Below are 25,252 nucleotides of genomic sequence, written 5' to 3'. Positions count from 1 at the left end.
CCACTAGGACTGGTGCTCATCACGGCACCCCACTCCCCACTGGAGAAGTAGCGACTGGGACTCAGGCAGGGCTTGTCACCAGTCTTCATCCAGGATTTTTCTACCTTAAGATTCTTGGACCTTAATTTACAAAAGCTAGAAAATGGGAATCTGGAAAAACCATGTGAAAAAAGACTGCAGAGCAAAGAATAAAGCCAAACAAAGATAAGAGAGAGAGAGAGGGAGACAGACTCTTAGTCAACCAAAATTGCCAGCTCTGTTCTCATCCCTGATGTCCTAGAGAGCCCTGGCTCTAGTCACTCTCTGAATCTGTAAGCTATACTAGGGTCCTTCTTCAGCTAACGTTGAGTTTCCGTCAGTGTCAACAAAATTATCATGTACAACATACGGACACAGACAACCAGCAGAAAGGACCAGCCCCACTGAGACTGAAGAATTACCACTTTCAGAATACCTATCCATATTTATCTCAACTGTGTTATTAACATTTCATTTCCTCTGTTTCCCCCTCATTTTTATAAAGGCAAAAATACAGTAACAGTACAGTAAATAAATGCATATAAAAATACAATAAATGCATACAATAATCTACAAAGGCAATGCTACTGACAAAAATTGAACTGTTCAGTAGACAAGTTGTAAAACCATACAATACTTTAAATTATTGTTTGTTAGCTGACATATGAAATACTAAACTGAGAATAAGGAATAGTATTTAATGCTACAGTTATATAGCATATGAAGGCTCACATAAGAAAAATGTACTCATTCAGAAGAAAATAGGTAAACTTTCTTCTGGCCTACCAGAAGAAAGATCATGTGATCTAACGCTTACAAAATAAGAGTGGAAGACATTCATTTCAGTATTGCAAGTCTTATATTGATATTATTTATAATTTAGCCCCTTACATTATTTTTATAGTTGAAAGTCTGAGGAAAAATTGTCATTGAAATACCTATTTATCAGTAAATATAAATTTGTATGAACGTATCACATGCTCTGATTCTGACACATGATGCTTACCTATGCCTATTAGTTATACAAAGTGAATTAGGTTGCCAGTTTATTATCTGGAGCTCACAAGAGAGAGCTAGCCAGAAATTTAAATCTTGGAATCAGCAACACACAGAGGGTAAAGTCCAGGGGCTAATAAGATTAGGCAGGAATGGAAGTCCAAGAGGAGAAGAGAAAGAAAAGGGAGGAGGGGGCCAAGAGATGTAGCCAATGAGATAAGGAGAGAACCAAGAGAACTTGCAGTCACCTAAGTCAAAGTGGTTCAAGGCCAGGATGCTCAGCTGTGCCGAATGCTGTCATGAGGCCAGACGTGACTTTCACATTATCAACTTTTAGGAATGCTCTTCCTTTGACTTTTCTTCTATTCAGGGGGAAACAGTCTATCAGTACTTAACTCTTCTCAATTCCATAACAAATTTTTAGGGAAAAACCATTTTACCTCCAGAGTTGTTAATGATTATCTCGATAAAGAAGTAATAGTAAACTCAGGCTACATCTGAGAAGCACCTCCCCTTCCCCAGTCAAGGTGGCCACTGAACCTGATTTCAGATGCTCCACTGACCGCAGACCCCTCTGAAGTGTGAAGGAGAGAGCCAAACCTGCCCTAGCTTTCAAGGGAAATGTCATTTGAAACACTGCTTTGTCCCATACCATCCAACTTATCAAAATAATTAAGGGATTGAAAAGCAGAAAAAGTCAGTCACTTCACACATCCAAAAGGGTACCATGTTAAATGAAATCTTATTTGGGCAGTGACTGCATCAAAACAGAACTTTAAAAGCAGTTTAAGGAGCAGAAACTGGTAGCCAGGCCTTCCTCCTATCAAATCTGATCCCATCCCAACCACAATTATAATTCTAGGTGTTATTTAGGATAAAAGTCCAGCAAAACTGTTAAGTCACTTCTTCTTAGATTTAAAGGCCAACATCAAAACATTCTCTGCTACTGCTGGTTGTGGTGAAATGGACACTCCATATATTTGCAGGCTGGCATGAAAACTGGTACAACACTTTTGGAAAGCACTTGGCAATATGATTCAAGAGCTTTTAAAACTGTTTCTATTTATTCAGAGATCTAATACTATTTCTGGAAATCTATCTTAAGGAATTAGTCTGCAATTAGGAAAAAAAAAACCCTTTGGGTTCATGAAAGCATTATTCATTATAAAAGATCACTTTAAACCACACAAATAGCCATTTAAAAGGAAATAGGTAAATTACAGTGGAATATGCAACTAACAAAATTCTGAGCATTTTTTAAAAGCACAGAAAATGCAAAACATATCAAGTGAACAAATGAAAAATGCACAGAGTGTAATCAAACATATATAGAAATGCACAAAAATAAAAGAACTTTTTTTTTTTTTTTAAAGATGATGCAACTGTGAAGAGAAGTGAAAAGCAAACTGACTACAGAGTAAATCTGTTGGAGCAGAACGGAAACATAAATCAGGGAAGATCAAGGTCAAGGGTTCTCAAGGCAGAAGATGTACCAGAAAGGGACGGGGAGTGGGCGGCATGGTCAGAGGGAAAAGGTAGTAAGTTCTTGAGTTAAACAATGGGAAACAGACACAGGGTACCCAGTGGAAAGAAAGTGGAGTTCGAAGAATCCATCCCTTTGCAATGAAAGTTCAAATGACACTTTGCACTGCTTTTCTCCCTTTTCATTCTTGTCCATTGCTCTTTATTCTAGATTGACAATATGACAATTAACCCCAGATTATCCATGAAAAAGAGCATGAATTTAGAAAATATTTAGAAAAGTCAATGCCAGCTGGCTTTAGACTTTAAATGACAACACATTAGAATTCTCTAATAACAATGTACCTTCCTGTACATTTGCATCAAATTAACAGAAAATAATGTGCATACTCCTTACATTCTACTGGAAGGAACAGTATGGCAAACGGTGCAGAAACAAGCTGAAAAAGGGAATCAAATCCTTTTTCTATGATTAACCAAAACATACATAACTTTGTATACAACTAACCATAATATAAAATAATACAAACTTACATCTTTTTTAATTATTTAGGGGAAAAAAGTCTAAAATATGGCAGGGATTTATGGCCAAACTAATTCATTACCAGTACAAAATGCTGTTAAAGTATTTTGTTAACTTTACTTGAATAAACTACAAAAATTAAAAAAAAAAAATCTTTGCTCTTACCTCTAAACAGAAAAGAAAAGTAATTCCAAAAGAGGGCAACATAGCATAGTGGCTGAGAGCACAGAAGAGCCGGCCTGCTGGGCTTTGAATCCCAGCTCCACTTGTGACTAGTGTGTTCTTCTCTGTGCCTCAGTCTTCTCATTTGGAACATAACAAAAATACTTACCTTACAGGACTGTTACGAAAATTAAGTGATTTAATTTATCAAAAGCATTTAGAAGACAGTCTGGGACTTAAATTACTAAATGGATGTGAAAGGCTATTATTCAGTTCTAGAGATGGATAGAGGTGACGTACAACCATGTGAATGTACTTAATGCCATGAAACTGTACACTTACAAATTATTAAAATGGTGAATTCTGTGTTTTGTATATTTTATCCCATTTTTTAAGAAAAGGCTATTATCAGTGACCCATTTGCTATTAAAACAACTGAATTTCTCCTGGAGAAAATAAACTATCAGATTCTACAGGAGATTCTATACAAGTTTAGGATTCCTATAAAAATACTTTGTCAATTAAGGGATGCTGATATCAACTTATGGGTCCATACTTTTCAAAACTAAATTTTAAAACAACATGTGCTGTGGTAAAGCTCTGATGTTCAAATCATTTAACCTGAATTTTCAAGCAAAAATTACTCAATGGAAGTTGGCAGTATCACCCCTCTTACAGTAACAAAACAAAAATACTGCTCTAACCTGAAACAACTTGGAAACAGATGTATAAAACACTTTCCTTAAACACAAGCATTTTAGTCTATCTTCTACACAAGAACAGAAAGACTTCACAGACCCTGAAGTAACCAATTACAAAAAGCAACAAAAATCTTTAAATGCCTGTTTTAAAATAAAACCTTGCAAAATAGCCCGAAACCGCTTCTCTCAGATTACAAAATGAGCATGTGGTGAAAAGGGACAGAGAATACCAATTTACTATACCCGATGCTGACTGACAACGTCTGTTGCATAGCAACAAGATTCTGCAGTCTGAAAACAGCACAAAACTCCTTTTCTTGATTTGCCAAGCCACAATTAACCCCATCGAGGCTGAGAGAGCATGCAAAAACAAGTCTGCAAAGACTACTAACAACATCAGAAATCTAATGATGTAAATTCTAAAACCATAGAATCACAAGCCCAAATCCCAGCCCATTTACAACTTGAATGTATTTGTATGCCTTCACTCTCAATGGTTCCCCATGTATGAGCAGAAAACCCCTTCTCAAATTTGGACATTTCTTTTAAAAGCATCATCTGCAAAAGTTAATTTTTTAAAAATCCTAGGTAACAGCATACCCACATATCTTTTGTTTCATAATTTAAAAAGTAATTTGATCCTTTCAGTTTATTTTCAAAAAATCATAATTTATTAGCAAGGGCTATAATTTCCTAACAATTTTCTCCTACTTAAAATTTATTTGAACTATTTTTATGGATTTGTCTATATAGGTAATTAGTAAATTTTTAATGGCATTCTTCACCTAAAGAACAAAAATTTAAACTTTGCAGTTATTCTTGCCACAGCTTTATATACTTTCATTGTTTTGGAATATATATCCCCTTCTTTTGAGAAAGTTAAATGGCTGCTATGCCCCATCTAAGAGAAGAGACTAAACACAGATAAAATCAACAACAGTGGTTCTCAACCTTTTTTAAGAAGACCCTTTAAATTCAGATTCTACTTTTAATATATATTGACTGAGAAAATGTGGTTTAAAAGTACTTTGAATTTACTATATTTTAAATTCATCTGTAACTTATCATAAAGGCACCTACACATCCTTGAAATAACACGTATGGAGGCAGGCATCTTTGGATTACACACAAAGCTTGGTGCACACATAGGTTCAAGTGCTCCTTAAAATAATCCCCAGAGCCTACAAATTGGGCTTTAATCTACCAGAAAAGTTCAAATCATTTTGAAGACATAGGGTAAAATGTATACAGGTTTGGAAGTGAGACAATGCTGGGTTCAGGGCCAGGTCCTACCACTTATGAGCCATATACTCTGGGGCAAGGGCATTAATGAGGATACCTACCCTACAGAGCAGCGCTAAGGACTGGAAGAAAAATGTACAGAAGAATGAGGCACATTAGTTTTATTCCTTTCCTGTTATTCAAAACCTTTATAAAATCCAGCCCAGTCTGCTGCATTTCCTTTCACTTCCTATACAAACTCCAAGATGAAGCTGAGACGGTACTGGATATGATCTTAAGGATGGAAAGTGAAATCTGAGAAGCAGCATTGAAAGGCAAAACAATTAGAGGACAAAGTACTAAGAGTAAGGTCTCTGGAATTATGCAGGACTTTGATTTGAACCCTAGCTCTCATTTAGACCATGTGACTTTAGCCAAGTCACTTAAGCATTTCAAGCTTGTTTTCCACTAATGTAAAATAGCAAAGATGATACCAACCTCATGGCTCATTCTAATCCATTAAATGAAATGATTCATGTGAAGTGCTTAGCAAGTTGTTTGGCTTGTCTTAAAATACACAACAAATAATAGCTAACACATCATATATCTACGTATCCTGCATAAGTAGAGGATAGTAAAAGTTGTCATATGTAACTGGCTAACGCAGTTGGTTTGTACCCAGTGTGAGCAAAGGTTACCCAAAGGTTAGCGTCAGAGATACTACAATCTACAGTCAGGAATGTGTCCTGTACCAGGCATGTGATGACTCTTCAGGTACTGGGACCCTGCATCAGCAAGGAAAATTTATCAGGTCTCTAGGACATAAAAGTTAATCATGAAAGTGTCTTTAAAAACAATGAGTTAAACCTATTTTAAATACTTATATTGAGCTAACGAGGTACAACAATTTCTTTGAAAGTGTTTTTTTTTTCATTTCACCTATATTAAAATTCAAAAGAATTTTAAAATTCACAAGAATTTTTTTTTTCACCTTCAGGTAGTTTTTAACTTACAAATGGGCTTATATCAACTGATTTTCAGGAAAGATATTCTTTTTTGAAACACTGTTTATAATTTATGGTTGCATTACCAGGCTAAGTAACCAAACAGACATAAATCTTTTGTAATAAAAGTAGGAAACAGCACAAGAGTCACCTTTTTTCATTTAAACATAAAGCATTTAAATGTTTTAAATATGTTGAACATATTTTTTAAACTTTTAAAAGTTATACAGGAGTTTCTGACACCACAGAATTTAGAGTAGTAGTTCTCAACTGGGATGATTTTTCCCCAATGCAAAATTTGGCTAGGGAGAAAAGTTAGGTGTGAGCTACAGGCATCCAGCAGGTAGAGGCAGGGATACTACTAAACACCCTACAATGCACAGGACAACCCCTACAACTCATTATCTGGCCCCAAATATCAAAAACGTTGAAGGTAAGAAACCCTAATTTAGAGGCAGGCATTCATACTGTAGGAAAAAATACTCAACTCTTTCAAAAGAACTAGGAAAATCCAGTTTTCCCTGCATTATTTGAAGATTAGATTATCCTTTCTCCACGAATGGTCTTCACACCCTTGTCAAAAATCAGTAATTGACCATAGTGGCGGGTAGGTATATTAAAAAAAAAAAATCAATTGACCATAAATGTGAGTTTACCTCTGGGCTCTCTATTCTGTTCCATTGGTCTATAGGGCTATATGCCAGTACCACAGTGTTTTGATTAGTGTAGCTTTGTAACAAGCTTTGAAGTGAGGAGTGTGAGTCCTTCAAGTTCGCTCTTTTTCAAGACTGTTTTGTCTATTCCAGGTCCCTTGAAATTCCGTATGAATTTTAGGATGGGTTTTTCTATTTCTACAAAAATATGCCATTAGGATTTTGACAGAGATTGTATTGAATCTGTAGATCACTTAACATTAAGTCTTCAATCCATGAACACAGACAGTCCTTTCATTTACTTAGGTCTTCATTAATTTCTTTCACAGTATTTTGTAATTTTCAGTATACAAGTCTTTCACCTCATTGGTTAAACTTATTCCTAGGTATTTTATTCTTTTAGCTACTACTGTAAACAGAACTGCTTTCTTAACTCCCTCTTCAGATTATTCATTGCTGGTATATAGAAACAACTAGTTTTTTTTTTTTTATTAGTTTAGAAACAACAAGAAATTTATTTCCTACAGTTCTGGAAGCTGGAAGTCTGAGATCAGGGTCCCAGCATGATCAGGTGAGACCCCTTTATGGGTTGTACGCTTCTTGTAGCTTCACATGGTGGAAGGCATGGGAGCTCTGTAGGGTCTCACTTTCATGGCTTAATCACCTCCCAAGGACTTCACCTCCTAATACCATTGCCTTGGAGATAAGGTTAGAAACAACCAATTTTTGTGCTTTGATCTGGTACCCTGCAATTTTGCTGAATTCATTCATTAGTTCTAGTAGCTTTACTGTGGATATTTTGCATGTATTTATACTTAATGTATGTATATGCATGTCTCCCTCTATGTCTGTTAGCCCAACTGATTAAAGTGAGAGATGAATGAGACCAAACTTGCAGCCCATATCCAATGGGAAACTTGGGCAAGAGCTGATGTTTAAGTACTAATGCCCAGGAGCTCAGAAGGTGATCTTACTTGGAAACAGAATCATGGTAGATGTAATTACTTAAGATGAGATCACACTGGAATAGGCTGGGCCTTTAATCCAGTATGATGGGTCTCCTTAAAAGAGGAAAACACCATGTGAAGACAGAGATACAAGAGAAAAGACAGACATATGACCACAGAAACAGGGATTAGAGTGATGTATCTGTAAGCCAAGAAATGCCAAGGACTGCCAGCCAAAACCAGTAGCTAGCAGAGGCAACAAAGGAATTCTGCTTTAAGACTGTAACATAAAAATTCGGTCTGAGTTTCCTGCCTACCATGTAAGTTTCAAGACTCAAGATGCAATATCAACTCTTGTCTGAGTTTCCAGCATGCCAGCCTGCCTTACAAATTTCAGACTCAGCAGCCCCCACAATCATGTAAGTTAATCCCTTTAAATGCATGCATGAATGAATGAATATTGGTTCTAGTTCTCTAGAGATTCTTGACTGATACAGAAATTGAGAGCATTCAGGAAAATGAGGAAAGGGAAAGAGGAGATGTGGAGGTCACAAAAAATAAACTGCCTACTTCGTCACTGTACCATGATCTGTATAAAAACCTTATTGAGAAACATACTATATATAAAATAGATAAACAAGGACTTACTACTGTATAGCACAGTAAACTATATTCAATATCTTGTAATAACCTATAATGGAAAAGAATCTGAAGAATGTATATATTATATACATATATAAAATTATATATATATATAAAATTAAATCACTTTGTTGTACACCTGAAACTAACACAACATTGTAAATCAATTATATTTCAAAAATAAAAAACAAAAACTAATCAAACTATAAAAAAAATAGCTTTGGTCTTGGGGGGGCTCTTACTGAATTAGTTTCTAATTTTAGTACTTTTTACAGACTCAGAAAGAATAGCAACAGTTTATATGTTAAAGAAAAACAGGACTGCTGATTGGGTAACAGGGTATTTATTTGTATAACATTTCCAGATACGAATACACACACACACACACACACACACACACACACACACACATTTGATGTGTTGGTCCTTATACTTTGAAGCACATATTTTAAATTTTTTATCCAAATATCATTACTATGACATGTAATTTTGTCACTTATCTATACCTTTACATAACTTTATCAAAGGGGTATAAAAACATAGTGTTTAATATTAAGTTGTTCAAAGTACTGTCCTAATACCTTTGAATATCAATAATTTACCTTGAAAATTAAAATGAGAAGATCTAAAACAATCAATAATCATGAGTTCAGTTTTTATAATTTTTTTTAAGTCACTGGAAGCCCCTAATTGTACCCAGCATGCTACAAAGTGCTTAGGGATATGTGCCATGAGTAAAAGGAGCTTATGCTTGATTTTTTTTGAGGGAAGATTTAATGTATGAAGTACCAAATGAGCTGGATGGTCAACAGATGATATGAATTCAATGAGAGAGGCTTAGCCTGGAGTGATCGGTAAAGACATAAACTAGCAGAGGAAATTGAAGCAAGAGTGAGACTGAGCACAGAGAAGGCAGCTTTCCAGAAGACACAATGAAAGTAATGAGGCCAAAATTCCATCAGAACCTTTGGGGAACAAGCAGCAGAGCACAGTGAAATGATTTCACATGGGGAGTACTAACAGGCATGGCTGGAATGTTTTGCAGAGGACTCTGAACACCAGGTTGAGACATCTTCTCTGTGTGCTACAGAGGGCGCGTGAAGGGTTTTTAGGAGGACATTTGGGAAGAATAGCTGAGCAAGTGGGGACCACGTATATGAAGGGAAGGTAGAGTGAGAGATCTGAGGTGGCCACTGAGGGAGAAGGGGAACTTGTTTTCAATAAAGCAAATAATGGTTCCATAGTTCAAGGGGTCTGCTTTTTAAAGATTGATTTTACAGGTTCTCTAAGGATTTAACGGGCTCCTTGCATTCAGAGTGCACCAAACAGAAAAGAAGTCTTCATATTATAAGTTAAAGAAAAAGGACAAAGAATATTCAGGAGCTTGAACTTCACTAAAAAAAAAAAGTTATGATGCAGCACAAAGAACACAATAACTAGAACACACTAAATCAAGAAATCCTCTAACTGCTTTATGGTAAATCACAAAACAAGGCAATGGATTAATAATTCTGTTTGGCAGAGAAAGAAATTGAGATTGGAGACAGCCAGTAAAGAGCAGAACGGCTTTGAAGTCAGTGATGATTCTATTAAACCTATTTCCTCCTAAATGAAAACACCTTGAAAAACATCCATATCCAGAGGGATATAAAAAGATGACTGAGGAATAGATGCTTTGAACAAAATAATAGATGCGTATAGCAGAATACTTTACTAAAGCAACACAAAATAACATTGGCAATCTGCTATAACTGAAAGCCATACATACTAGGGAAAATTTTAAAATATTATTTGCACATAATATTATTTAGAAAAGAATCAAAAATATGTGAAAGTCTCTACCCTCAAGATACTAGGTACCACTTTTCACATAGCTCTTGCAAAATGATTAATGCCTCCTCCCCCACTAAACTGTAAGCAGAAGGGAATAGGTCATGTCCTTGCATATCTTTATTTTGTTATAAGTGGTTTTTGACGATTTATCTTACTGGCCCATTTTACTAACTTTAGAATCACAAAGCAAGAAGAATCATGCAGGAAGTGGGCCATGATAAGGAAGAGTTTGACCTTAATTCTACGAGAAATGGGAAGCCACTGAAATGTTTTAGACATGAAATTGAGACGGTTAACACCTGAATGTCAAAAAGATCGGACTGCTGCATAGATCACAGACGAGGTAACAGATCAATGCAGTAAGTTAGAAAATCCAGCAACACGTATGTAAAAACGTAACAGAGGGCAAAATAGTTCAGGTATCTTAATATGATTCATTGCCAGACTCTCGTAACTTGCCACATCTCTCAGGGAAGCAAAGTAATCAATCCTAACATACACACACACACACACACACACACACAAACTAGTGAACTAACCACTTACAAAATTCATCCCTATCAAACATCCCCCCTAAGGTAACAGTAGCCTTTGTCCGTCCCTTTCACCTTTGCCCTGTCAGTCTCTCAATGATGGCAGATATTTTAATTACCAAGAAACACAATGCCTATCATGTACAGAGTAGAATTGCAAACCTTCCAAAAGATGCAGGCCATTATAGTCACTAAAAATGATGAGAACTGTTTCCAATGACCGGCAAAGCCACTGGCAAAAATGAAAATTTGAGAGGACACTGACTGGGAAGGAACATGAGGGCACTTAATGAGATGTTAAGTACATTCTGTATCCTGACCTGGTTGGTGGCCACATAGTTGTGTATCTGTAGAAAAATTCATCAACCTGTAGGTATATTTGCAATTAATACATTTAGCTGTATATAAATTATACCTTGGGGGTGGAGGGAGAACAAAAGAAGAGATGGTCCCCCTTCCTGTAAAAATTACTGGTTCTGAACATGAAGCTTACAAACCCTATGGCCTGCCTGCTACCAGTATGAAGATGAAATGGATACTCAGAATGGCAAAACGTACCTGGATTCTCAAAGACATCCGTGAGCCACTGAGTGTAGTGGGCCTGGAGCCCACTCATTCTCTGGACTTCCAATTATATGTGATAGTGAATTTTCTTAATGTTTAATTTATTAAGTCTGCTACTTGCAGTTGAAAGTACTTGAACAGATACAATCAGCTAAAATTTAGAGAACGTTAATGAAAATGAGATAATAGGAAGTCAAAAGAAAATAATCTGAAATTGTAAGTAAAGCCTCTGGGCTTTAGTAATGAAGCCCTTGAATATATTGACAAAAACAGCTTTCTTTAGGATCAAACTAGAAAAGTACGCCATAACATTAAGGGTACAGTTTGGTGCCACCTTGCAATTGTTAAAGAAAAATTATGCAAAACAAGCAGCCAACACTTGATTTGTTCTTCCATTTTAAGAATTTAACACATAGTAGCAACCAGAACATGAATGTTTCCATAATTTTGTTTCATTTCTCAAGATTAAACCCAAATAAAGCCTTTTCTCCCCACCCCTGCTATCTCTGAAATGTTGCTCCTATTCTAGGCCAATTCATTCTACATGGCCTTGTTCTTCTACCAATTATTTCCAGAAAATAAAGAAACCTTATATGATGAGATCACAAAGAAAAATAAATTATTTACTCACATCAACATTTAGAAAATTCAAACATAAGACCTCAGTTCATTAAAGTTAACCATTACAGAGAGACACTAGTGTACTGGTTAAAAGCATGGGCTGTGGAATCAGACTGTCTGGGATGGGATCCCAGCTTCACTGTTTATCAGTGGGTGACCCTGGGCAAGTTACCTAACCCTCTGTGACTCAGCTTCCTCATCTATAAAATGAGGATATCAACTATTCCTGACTTATAAATTGTAAGAAGAGTATTAAAAGGTTAATATGGGAAGTATTTTAGGCAGTAAGTACTCAGCTTTATATTTCAAAATCTAAGAAAACTGAGGAATATAAATCCCTTTGGAACAGAGTTGTCAGCAAAAGAAGAACTTTTTTTAAATCACAAGCTTTAATGGGGAGGGTATAGCTCAAGTGGTAGAGTACATGCTTAGCATGCACAAAATCGTGGGTTCAATCCCCAGTACTGCCTCTGGGGATAAAAATAAATAAATAGGCGGGGTGGGGTATAGCTCAGGGGTAGAGTGCATGCCTAGCATGCATGAGGTCCTGGGTTCAATCCTCAGTACCTCTATCAAAATAAATAAATAAACTTAATTACCTCCCCTCCACACACACACACAAAAAATCACAAGCTTTATGTTTAAATAAAAGCAAATTTTAAATAAAACTAAGACAAAGAAAAATGAGAACAGATATACTTATAGTAAAAATAAGCTGAAAATTTAATTTCTTAACATATAATAACTTTTAAAGGTACCATACCAAACCTACTAAACTAGAAACTAATGTACTACTGTACTTAACTAAAAATGAAATTTAAAAATCCGAATATATGGAGAAAAAGAATGAAAAACTAAGTATTATAAAGCAGTTTATTCTCTCCCTTACCCATATTAATCCATTAATTTAACATAATCCTAATTAAAACTCCAACAGGTTTGGGGGTGCAATTTTTTCTTTTCATTTCATTTTCATTTGTTTTAACTGATGAAATGATTTTAAAACTAATCTGAAAGAATGTATTAAATAGAACAGCAAAGTTCTGAAAAATAAGGAAAACGAACGGTAACCTCTCTTCCTGGATGTTAAAATACATTATATAGTCAGAGTAATTAAGATAGTGAGGTACTAGCATAGAATTAGAAAAACAATGAGTCCAGAAACAGAAGCTAAGTATTTATGGGAATACAGTATACAGTGAGTGTGACATTTCAAATCAATGGGAAAGGATAGATTATTCAATAAATAATGCTGACAAGTGACTAAATACTTGATATTTAGTCAAACACTAACCTTCTATATCTTACACCAAAATAAATTTCAAGGGGCTTAAATTTAAACATAAATGAAACCATAAACCAAAGAGTAACAGAAGAAAATGTCAGTGAATACTTACAAAATTTTAGGTTGGGAAAGGCATGACACCAAAGGCAGAAACTATAAAGGTAAAGACTGGCAGATCTGACATGAAATTTTAATACTTCTATACCAAAACAAAATTAAAGGACAAGTGATAAACTTCTTTACAAGATACAAGTGGCTGATTTTATATCATGGCCCCCAGTGATCACACTTCTTGATTCGTCCTTGTGTGGTCTCCTCCCACCCTGATTCTGGGTTTGACCATGTGACAACCTTTGGCCAAGAAGACAGAAGGAATCAGGATGCAGGCAGAGGTTTGACGAGAGCTTGCTCACTGGGGCATGATCTCATGCAAGTCTGCTATTACTAAGTGAGAGACAAACAGACACATCACATGAACCCAGCTGAGGAATGGAAAGATATGTGAGTCCAGGTGAGACCAGAAGAACTGCCCAGCCAACTCATACATATTTTATTAGATTTTGAAGTAGTTTGTAACACCACATTAGATAACTGCCACAATATATCTGCACCTTATAAAGGGTTTACTTATTCAGGATATTATAATCAATACGAGAAAAATTAAACATCCCATTCAGAGAAGAGGCAAGAGACATAAACAGTGCACACAAAAATAGAGATGTCCAATAAACACATGAAGATAAGACGTTCAACTCTACTAGTAATCAAAGAAATACAAATTAAAACCTTTTGCCTATCAGACTGGCAAAGATTAAAAAGACCGACAATGGCTTGAGTTGGCTATAATGTGCGAAAATTGACACTCTCAACTACTGTTGTTAGTTTGGTAATGTGTATCAAAAACTGGTAAAATTCCCTTTGGTCTGGTAATTTCATTTCATTTATTAATCACTCAAACACATATTGCACATTCACAGAGGCCTGTGCTGAGAACTAGACTACAGCCAGATCAGGCAGGACCTACTAATAATTCTGGTTTTATTATTAACTTTGGTTTTATTCCAAGAGCACTAAGATGCCACTGAAAGCTTTAGCAGAGGAGTAACAGTATCTGATTCCCACTTAAGATCATTCTGACTGATGTATGGACAATGGGCAACAAGAATGGAAAGGAGGAGACACTAATTTTTCAGATGAGAATAACAGTGGCCTTCGATTTGAGCAGCATCAGTGAGATGAAGAGAAGCAAAGGGAGGTCGACCTGATGGGTCCTGCTGATAGAAAAAAGTAAAAGGAAGGGGGAAAATAAATACTACTCAACTTTAATTCTAGGAATTCATCCTAAAATGTAAGTATCTGTGCAGATATAAAATATGATACATATGCGCACAAAGACATATATCCAAAGATGTTCAAAGCAGTGTTTTTTATAACAACAAAAATAATCTTAAAAATCTAAAAGTCCATTCCTAAGAGATTAAGTGGATTAAGGTCACCCAAAGCATAATGAAAATACTGTAGTCACTTAAAATTATATAGACTTCTTAGTGACAAGACGTAGAAAGGGGTCAGTTACAAAATATACAATTTCACTTTTAAACAGTATGAGGGAGGAGGGTATAACTTGTGGTAGAACACATGCTCAGCATGCATGAGGTCATGGGTTCAATCCCCAGTACCTCCATTAAAAAAAATAATAATAAATAAGTAAACCTAATTACCACCCCCTCAAAAAAACCAAAAAAACAAAAATAAAATAAAAGGTACAATCTCACTTCTTTTAAAATATATTTATACACAAGCACATTTATGGCTGCACAACATGTACATAATAAAAAGTCTAGAAAGCTATACATCAAAATATCAAAATTCTAGATGGTCTGGATTTAGGTTATTAAAATCTTTATATTTTCCATGCCTTCTAAAATCTACTGCTTTATAATGAAAGAAAAAAAGAATAAAAAAAATACTAATCATTTATTTGGATAATAATAATTGGTTCATTTTCTTAAAATACTGCAAGTACAAAGATTAAAGAGACAACAAAGAAGGGGGAGAGTATAGCTCAGTGGTAGAGCGTATGCTTAGCATGCACAGTCCTGGGTTCAATGCCCAGTACCTCCATTAAAAAGAAAGCACTTAGAAAATTTCTTTTAAATTAAAAAAAGACTACAAATAAATAGAAATAACAAATGAAAACTTACGATTCATCAATCTTAAATTGTTATTAATTGAAGAGACAATTTCCTTATATAATACTACTCAAATGTAAGATGAGAACTTGGGAGAGGAGAGGAAGGGACATCTCTGAGCAAAGCAAACATTCAAATATACAAATACTCTATCATTACAAACCTGTACAGAAAGATTCCCTTCACTGCACTGTAAAACAAGCAATTTGGACTCCCCTGAGATTTGACCTAAAGAGCTGTTCATTTTATTCCACTCATGTCCTGAGGTTCTTTATGAAGCTTCCTCCCTACCAAGTTGACACATATAACACAGATACCAAAAAGGATAGGCACAGCCATTTTGACTTCATTATCACCAGAATGTGTCGGTTACCAAGACCAGATGTTCCAGAAGAGCTTTAACACAGGAAAAGTACTCAGTCCATTTAAAAATGTTATCAAAACCGCTTCACTCTCCAAAGACAAAACTTTCTTTGATATTTGAGACCATTGTAAATATACCCAAGAAAAATCACTATCCAGATTAAACAGTTTTCTGAAGATGCTGATGGACCAGCTTCATTGATACCATCAGTGACTTTAATGATCTTAGCTTATAACAGAGCTACCAGAGAGGGCTGTGCACAAAGCTGGAACTCCAAAATTTGTTCAGGCCTCTCCAAGGCACCACTATCCATGTTTCCACGTCAGCTCTCCCACCTGCGTGGTTTCCTGAAGAGAAAAGCCCGGTTCTGCCTTTAATCTCTCTTCTTTAGGATACATGAAGACGTCAGTTTAAAATACTAGTCCAAAGTAATTAAAAAGTCAGAAACAATGTAAACCAAATAAGACCATCTTCTGATATCTATTCTGGTCAATAAGTGAAAATAATAATCCAAAGATAGGGTGTAGGGGGCTGAGATACAATTCATATATAAAATTCACTACTGTAAAGTATAAAATTCAGTCGTTTTTAGCATATTCACAAGGTTGTGCAATTATCACCACTGTTTAATTCCAGAATATTTTCCATCACCCCAGAAAGAAACCCCATACATACTGTGATTTGTAAGATACATATTTGGTCATTCAGATATATACATATTTGGTCTTCTTCTATAGTTTCAAGCTCACAGCTCCCCAAACCCTTGGAATTTCCTAAATGCAGAAAGTGGTAAAAGTGTCTTTTAGTTATGTGAATGAGGTAACTTTCAGAAGCACCTAGGGATGGGGGCTGGTTGCCAGGAGAAGCAACCAAGTGATTAAAGGGCTGGAACTTTCAGTCCCACCCCCATCTTCAGGATGAGGAAACGGGTTGGAAGTTGAATCAGCTGCCACTGGCCAATGATTTAGTCAATCATGACTGAGTAAAGAAGCCTCCAAAAAACCCCAGAAAGAACAGCTTTGAGGCCCTCTTTTTTGAGTATCCACAGCAGGGAACCAGAACACTTACGTGTGTCACGGTGTGGGGCCCCAAGCGCCACAAGGACAGAAGCTCTCTGTTCGGGAACTCGCCCTGTGCATGTCTTCATCTGCCTATTGACTCGTGCCCTTTAATATCCTTTTATAAGAAATCGGTAATCTAGCAAGTAAGTGGGTTTTCCTGAGTTCTGTGAGCTGTTCCAGCAAATTAATCAAACCTGAGGAGGGGGTCGTGGGAACCTCTTATTCACAGCCAGTCAGTCAGTCAGAAGCACAGGTAACAACCTGAACTTGCCACCCACCTCTGAAATGGAGGGTCACTACAAGACCAAGCCCTTTACCTGTGGAATCTGATTCTATCTCCAAGTAGATAGTGTCAGAACTGATTTGAATTTTCAGACACTCTGCTGGCATCTGGGGACTGCCTGTTGGTTTGGTAAACACACACACACATGAATAGGGTCCAGGAACCCTTCTGCACGTACCCATAAAAGCAGTCACTTCTCACTCCTCTTTCACTCTCCCAAGACCCTACAACTATTAATCTACTTTCTGTCTCTTTAGATATTCCTATTATGAACACTTCACATCAATGGAATCATACAATAAGTGGCTTTTTGTGTCTGACTTCATTCATGTTTCCATCCATGCTGTGGCATGTATTTTGTTTCTTCTACCTATTATAAGTAATGCTGCCATGAACATTTGTTACTAGTTTTTGTGTGGATATATGTTTTTATTTCTCTTGGGTACACACCTAGGAGAGGAACTGCTGGGTCACACAGTAACTGGCATTTTGAGGACCTGCCACACTGTTTTCTAAAGCAGCTGCACCATTTTACATGGTTTTTCATATTCTTAACATACACTTAAGAGATGTCAGACTTTCATAGAAGGAGGGGATTTACTCTTATCAAGCTCATTTTATGTGCCAAGTGTTATGCCAGGGTTTTATATAATTTCTGATTTAATTTTCCTGACATCTCTATAATGCAAAAAGTATCTCCATTTTACAGAAGAAATTTGTGAGGGTGGGAAGGGATAAATTGGGAGTTTGAGATTTGCAGATACTAACTACTATATAAAATAAACAAATTTATACTGTATATAGCACAGGGAACCATATTCAGTATCTTGTAACCTACAATGAAAATGAATATATGTATATTCTGAAACATATGTATGACTGAAACATTGTGCTGTACAGCAGAAATTGACACATTGTAAACTGACTATACTTCAGTAAAAAAGAATGCAAAAAAAAAAGATAGGTCTGATAAGAAATAGTAAATGTAAAAGGAATGAACATTATTATTTGGCAATCACTGTAGAAAAAAATTAGTCTTATTTAAAAGAACAGAAATTTGTATCTAAAAAACTGTAACCTACTCAAAAATCAATTAGTTCATAAATATCAAAACAGAATTTGAACTCGGGATGACTGCAAAGCCTGTCATCTTTACCCTCTCCCATGCAACCTCTGCACTGAGATACAGGCACACTGCTTCACACCAAAAGGATTCTTTGGAAAAGTACATGTTGACTAAGTTTATTAGAATCATTATAAAATAGAAGCTTCCCAAAGCACAGATATTTCTAGAAAACGTGAGGTCTCTTTTGTAAATCAGCTCCCTCATTTATTTTCTTTAGTAAATGATTTCTACAGGTAGAGTTACTTAAAACAAAAGCAATGTATAAATCACCTAAGATTATAAAGATTGGCTTTTTCCATCAAAGTTGTATCCATTGATTAAAAAAAAAAACCTGGGTATCTTCTTCAGCTATGGGCTGAACTGTTCCCCCAAAAGTCTATATATTAAAGCCCTAGCCCCCCTGTGTGACTATATTTGGAAACAGGGCTTTTAGGCGGAAATTAAGGTTAAAGGAGGTTATAAGGGTGGGACCCACGTCCAATAGGATCAGTGACTTAAAGGAAGAGGGAAAGATCTCTGTCTCTCCCTCTCTCTGCCATATGAGGACATAGCAAGAAAATGTCCAAGAAGATGACAGTCTGCAGGCCAGTAAAGAATGCCTTACCAGAACCTGGCCATACTGCCACCCTGATCTCAAGACTTCCAGCTTCCAGAACTTTGAGAAAATAAATTCTGTGGAATTTTGTAACAGCACCGTGAGCTGACTAATATATCTTCCTTCATGAGTATCACAAACTATTCAATTATTGGTATTTTAAGCAGTAATAAGAATCAAAACAAAGCAGTCATCAAGTAGAGTATAAATAAGCTAAACCAATAGACATGCATAAGCTTGTTGCTCAAAAATATTTCCAAGTTCCATGATCAAAGAGACTAAAAAACAGAACGATGGCCATTCTGTTAACTCAGAATTTAATGAGAAAGTCAAAGAAACCTGGTGTCCTTCAAAAGGGCTTTGGAGTTAGACAACTCTGAAACTGACTCTTTTTGGCCACTTCTAAGTTTTGTGTTTGAGTGAAAAACAAACTCTATACCTACTCCTGTGGTCAGGATGCTTGTGTTTGTTTGTTTGAATTAAATAACTTCATTAACATTTATTATATGCTAAATACTATTTTATACTCTTTAATACCCAGTACAACTTCTAGAACATTACAGGTGCTCCAAAAATGGTGGTGGTTATTGTTAGTGAATAGATTCTGGGATAAAAACACCCCAAAGTCAAGCATTTATATGAGCACCCACTATTTGCCAAATATTTTGCTGGTACCATGAATATAAAACTACAGTCCTATCCTCAAGGAGTTTACAATGAAGAGGGACAGATAGATCAGATAATTATAAAACAACATAATAAATGCAATAGTAAAAAAAAACATGCAGTATAGCACAGGAAAATATACATAAAATCTTATGGAAGCTCACAGAGAAAAAAATGTGACAATGAATATATATATATATATATATATATATGTTCACGTATAACTGAAAAATTGTGCTGAACACTGGAATTTGACACAACATTCTAAAATGATTATAAATCAATAAAAAATGTTTTAAAAAAAAGATTCTAGAGAATTAAAGCAAAATATTCTCTAACCTTTGAAAAAAAAAAATGCAAAATACATAGGAACACACAGGAAGAGCCTGGAAGTGGACAAATCAAAGGCTACTGCCCAGAACGTCTGAAAAGGAATTCCCTCCCTGATTTCTGTTCCAGAAAATTTCATAAGCCCTTATCTGAGGAAGCATCCACTGAGGTAAAGAAGTTCCACTTCCACTCAGTTCCATCCATCAATTATAAAGAAGAGGGAAAGAGGGGGACTTTAAGCACACGAAGAGTTTAAGTAACCTTTTCCTCCCCAACAACCAATCACATTTTTCCAAATCCTTCTTACACTTAAGATAAAGATGGGGTGTATTACCCCAGATTTAAGCTGTGCATAGGATAAGTAACCAAAACTATCATTCCAGTATGTAATTTCTCCTATACCACCCTAATGGGCCTGCCAAGTTATTATGCTTATTCCAACTGGGCTAACATGGTATCCAAAACCTTGAATATTATAAAAACTTCAGTAAATTTTCTCTGTTAATCCATAGTCTTATTCAAGATGTATTCACTTAATACCTACAAGGCAAAACAATACCTAAATACAATATACTGTCATTCAAAAAACACAAACTTGGCTCTTGCCCTTAAAATTAAGCTCTGTGGGAAAGTCACACATCCAACAGCTACAAGAATAAATGAAGATCCATGGGAACAGAGAGACTACTATTTGTATCCTTTCATGGGTATCTCACTTGACATTTGACACAACAGTCCCGTGAAATAGAATTATCTCCATTTTTATCAGTTTCCTCAATTGATGAGTCACCATATAAAGCCTGGATCTTCTGAGCCTTGACTGTGCCACAAACTGAAATGCATATTAAATTTATCATTACTGTAAGTGAAGGTAACAAAATCACAAGAACCATTTCAGAGACTCCAAATATACACATGGGAAGGAAACTTCAAAATCAGTTTCCTTACCTATAAAAGGCAGCGGTTGGACTAGATCACAGATAAGGAGCATTCCAGGAAACACTCTATTGTCACTCTCTGGGACCCATGTCCCAATCAGTCATTACTAGTTATGCACCTTCTCAACAAACCCAGAAATAACAGCCATGTCCTTATCAACATGGCAGCCACTGCCGACTGGGAGTAGATAGACAAAATGTAACCTACTTGCCATCCTTGAACTAGATGAGGCCCAGAAAGGTGAAGCAAAACTACCCAAAAGTTTTATATAACTAGTTTAAAACAGAACTAAACCCCAAACCAAGAAGAGTAATATAATTGTATAATGCGTACAAGGCACAAAGCACACTCTCTTCTATTATCCTTTGATCCTTAATACCCAGTAAAGAATTATCCCTATTTTTACATATTTTGAAATATGGATCAGTGAAATAATGTGATTAGCTCAAGGTCATCCAGCTAATAAGTGGCTTGAATGAATCCTCTCAACCCTACTACACCTTTTCCATGAGAAAGTCACAGAACTGTGAGTGGAAGACCCAAGAATGTCAATCCAAAACCTTCTGGGTTCTTCTTAGCCACTAGGCAACTATATTAGATCAAATAATCTCCTACTTCTATTAAAAATTTTTTTAAATATTTTATTTTTTGGGGGGGTAATTAGGTTTATTTACTTATTTATTTTAATGGAGGTACTGGGGACTGAACTCAGGACCTCATGCATGCTAAGCTTGCAATTTACCACTGAGCTGTACCCTTCCCCTTGAAAAAAAAACTTAAGTAACTAACCCTGATTAAGTAACTAACCAACTAAGTAAAAAAATGCAGTCATTTAAAAGGCATACACTATTATTTCTACTACACATATATACACCTACCTCAATCACAAATCATCTTATACTTTTGAAATACTACATACATGAAAAATAATAGAACCAAAAAGTTGATGTTACACTAACAAAAGTACTAGGTTTTGGGTCTCAACCCTTTCACTGTCTTGTATAAGAAATACACTTTCCCACTGCTTTCTCATCTGTAAGCAAATTATTAACAAGTCATTCTATATATAGCCTTTTACAAGTAGAGAATGCCTTTAAGATTGTTTCAGGAATGTAAAGTATTATTCCGTTCCCTTCTGTATAGGAATTATTACATTATATCACAGTAAGCAGTGCCATTCCTGAAATTGTCATCTGATGGATCTTATCACAAACACCTAAACTGCAACATACTCATCATATCCTCTCTTCAGAATTCTGGACTTAAGTGGAAATTCCTACCCATGCACTCCTATTTCTGGATGGCCTTTAAAACATCAGAACTACTCCTTAATATAACTAAAATAGGCTCAATTTAAGAGTATAAAATTTATGTCCTACAGTACTTGAAAGGATCAGAGACTAAGTCATATAACAGCCCTTTCTTAAATGCCAAAACATCCAGAGCTTTTTGCAACCAGCACAAGAACCTTTTACTTCCATACCAGACAATCCTGCTTATAAAGGTATCTAAGGAAATGTGTATACACGAGTGGCACAAACGACTACCAAATAATCTACTGCCTTCCAAAGTGAAAAGCTGATCCTCTTTTCTGCTCTTAAATTATTCACAATTAGCCTACAAAGAATTACCGTAGACTACTTGAACAAACTTTTCAGGCCTATGTACCATGGTCTGTATTTATGATACTGGAATGCAAGGGTGTGATTCCTCCCTCTCTATATTTAATAAGGAATAGAGCAGGAAAAGTTTAAAAATTACATTACTTTTTATTAGAAAAGAAACTCCTAAGTGAAGACATAATTTACCTTTGACAGACTGACAACTATACATGATAGTGCTCAAACTTCACTGAATACTTTTAACTTTTAAGGTTTTTTTTTTTTTTTTTTGGTTCACAACCTCTGAATCTGACAACTTTACGATCATTTTATTTTAAAATATCCCACTTTCAGTGTTTTACATTTCTCAATGTTGAGAAACTTTTACCCAAAGTTTGGAAAAAACTGATAAATTCTGATCTGGAAGACTCCTATAAGCATTAAATCTTTAAAGCAGAAATCGACAGTACTTGTAAGACATTAACATTACATATTTTTACTATAGTTCCTAAGTTTTAAAGGACATCAGTAATTTGATTAAAAACCATACTCAAATGCATGGCTCAAGTTTTTCAAGCCATATTTTACAGACTATGTTTTTTGGTTTGTATGCCATAATTACACTTTAAACTGATCCATTACATTTGAGAATAATGTGCACATGAAATCACTAAGGAAAAGGAGTCACAGAGACACAGCATTAAAACACAATTTTTAAAGCCTTCAAATAAAGCTATGTAACTTGAAATCTGAGAAAAGCATAATTCAAATTCACAATAAGCTGAAGTGAAAACAACACAGCTACATCACAAAAATATATGTATTAAAAAAAAAACAAAATGGGAAAGTAAAGTGTTCAACCGTGATAGGAAAAAAAAAGTTTAAAATGGGAACTACTTAAATTGGGAAAGAATTCCAATGACATGACATTTTCTTGCCAAAGCGAAGGAATGTGTAGATTATAATCACTCAAATCTCATTGTATTACATTATAAAGGTCTTGGCAACGGTTAGCCATTAATCTTTTAACACAAAGGAGATTCAAATCCAAATGAACTGTAAGACTATCTCTTCCAGGAGACAGAAACGGAGTAATTTACTTTATCCACAATTGTTTAACCTAAAAGGAAGGCCTTAAGGATGATAACGCAGAACGGATCAGCCTTCCGTCTACCAAGTCCCATTTCTCACGAAGTCTTGCACCAATCCGAAAAGAGGTTTGTGGACACAAAACTGGCTCAGGAAAGGCTGAAAAAAAATCTCCAATGAATGACACACCACATCATGGTTTATTCTCTTACACAATTGGAGAAACAAAAACGAAAAATATCACACCATATGTTTCATCGTTTCAATTAGAAAATATTTTACGACGGTACAGTCAATTCTTTGGGGCTGAAAAAAATAATTTAGCTTCTGTTTTACTGATTACAGAAAAAAGGAAAAAGCAGCTGCTGCAATGCAACACAGGCTGCTACAGAGGAAGGAGAGAAAGGGTTTTCCAAACAAATCCCTCCCCCGCCCCCGTTTACACACCCCAAACAACTTACTTATCCCAGTCTTTACTGTGTCCCGCAAACATAAACCTATTAAATTCTTTCCCTTCCCCCACCACCGTGAAATTTCACCTTTCAGAGCTCCTTCACCTACCGCTCCCAGAGCACTTTATTCCCCGCAGAAATTTCAGATCTTTCAAACTTTCCTTTCTTTTTTAATTAAACACGAGAGTTTTGTAATAAAAATGCACGAAAATTTTACGCATATATGGAAAAATACCTGTTTCCCAGCCACATGAACGCTTCGATTCTCGAACCCCTCCCCATATCCCAGGTTTGGCTTGCAAAGGCTGGGGGGAGGGAGCCAGAAGCAAATCAAATTTAGGAAGGGAAATCCTGGGCGAAAGAGGAGCATTTGAGGAAAAATGGGAGAACGTCGAAAAGAGACCTCCCCCCTCCCTAATAAGAGAGGCTGGGGAGGATTATAAGAAAGAAAGAGAAATGAGAAGGGACAAAGGGGGAGGGGGGAGAAAGGGACCGGAGACCAGGGTAGACGCGCCGGGCCGGGAGAGGGAAGGCGGGGTCCGGGGAGAGCGGGGTCGCTGCTCCCGCGGCACAATGGCCTGACGGCCCCCGCCCCGCGCGCCCCTCACCTCATGGTGCCGGCCGCACCGAGGCTTCCCCAGCAGCCGGGAGACGCAGGAGGCGCCGAGACGAAGGGGGTCTCTCCTCCAGGGGCGGGGACGCCGCTCGGGGCCGGGAGACAAGTGTCCAGCTCCTCTTTCGGGCGGCCGCGGGGCTACACCATCTCCTCGCACAAAGCCGAGGCGCCGGCCCGGGGCGGGAGAGAAGAGGGCGAAAGAAAAGCTGGGGAGGGGGCGGAGAGGCCGAGGCGCCAAGCCGGTCCCGCGGCCACCGCAGGCCCCCACCTCCTCCACCACCTCCTCCTCCTCCTCCTCCGGGAGCTTCCTCGACCGCCCTCGGAGGGGTGCCCGCCGGGGCCGCGCGCCCGGCCGCCGCTCCACAGGCCCGTGCCCGCCGCGCCCGCCGCCGAGGCCGTGTGCAACCGGCAGCTGCGGCAGCCGCGGTAGGAGAGTCGGGATCGCCGCGAGGAGCCCAGGAGGAGGCGGGGCGCGCGGCGGAGGAACACGCAGGCGCCGCCCTCCTCCCCTCCTTCCCCCGGGGGCGAGGGGGCGGTGCGGGGGGGAGGGGAGGCGGGGGGCCGGGCACCCCCTCCCGCCGCCGGCCCGGACCCCCACCGGACTGCAGAGAGCGGGGAGGGGCCGGGAGCGGGCGCGGCGACGGCGGGTTAGCAAAGGTTCTTTGTTGCCTCCCACCCCGCTCCCTCCAGACCCCTGGGATCCGGGCTGCCCACCCCCGGCCCGCAGCCTTCGAGGGTTCTTCTCCCGGGGTT

The 25,252-nt window shown here is 37.3% G+C and overlaps 1 protein-coding gene across 8 annotated transcripts in view; it reads right to left on the bottom strand.

The window, feature by feature from the left end:
• ENAH (ENAH actin regulator) overlaps positions 1-24,843 on the bottom strand; it is a 135,200-nt gene extending 110,357 nt beyond the window's left edge. The window contains exon 1 of one of the 8 annotated variants that reach the window (XM_064477262.1): positions 24,492-24,843. In XM_064477262.1, coding sequence (XP_064333332.1) covers positions 24,492-24,496 — 5 coding nt within the window. In that variant the 5' untranslated portion in view covers positions 24,497-24,843. The remainder of the gene's footprint in view (positions 1-24,491) is intronic. The other 7 variants (XM_064477264.1, XM_064477263.1, XM_064477265.1 and 4 more) reach the window with 7 other exon arrangements.
• Between the last annotated feature and the right edge of the window lie 409 nt (positions 24,844-25,252).

The sequence above is a fragment of the Camelus dromedarius genome, chromosome 21 (genome assembly GCF_036321535.1).
Source record: "Camelus dromedarius isolate mCamDro1 chromosome 21, mCamDro1.pat, whole genome shotgun sequence".
In the NCBI taxonomy this organism is placed as follows: domain Eukaryota; kingdom Metazoa; phylum Chordata; class Mammalia; order Artiodactyla; family Camelidae; genus Camelus; species Camelus dromedarius.
The sequence above is the reverse complement of the archived record's forward strand: the minus strand, read 5'-3'. Positions and strand labels throughout refer to the sequence as shown.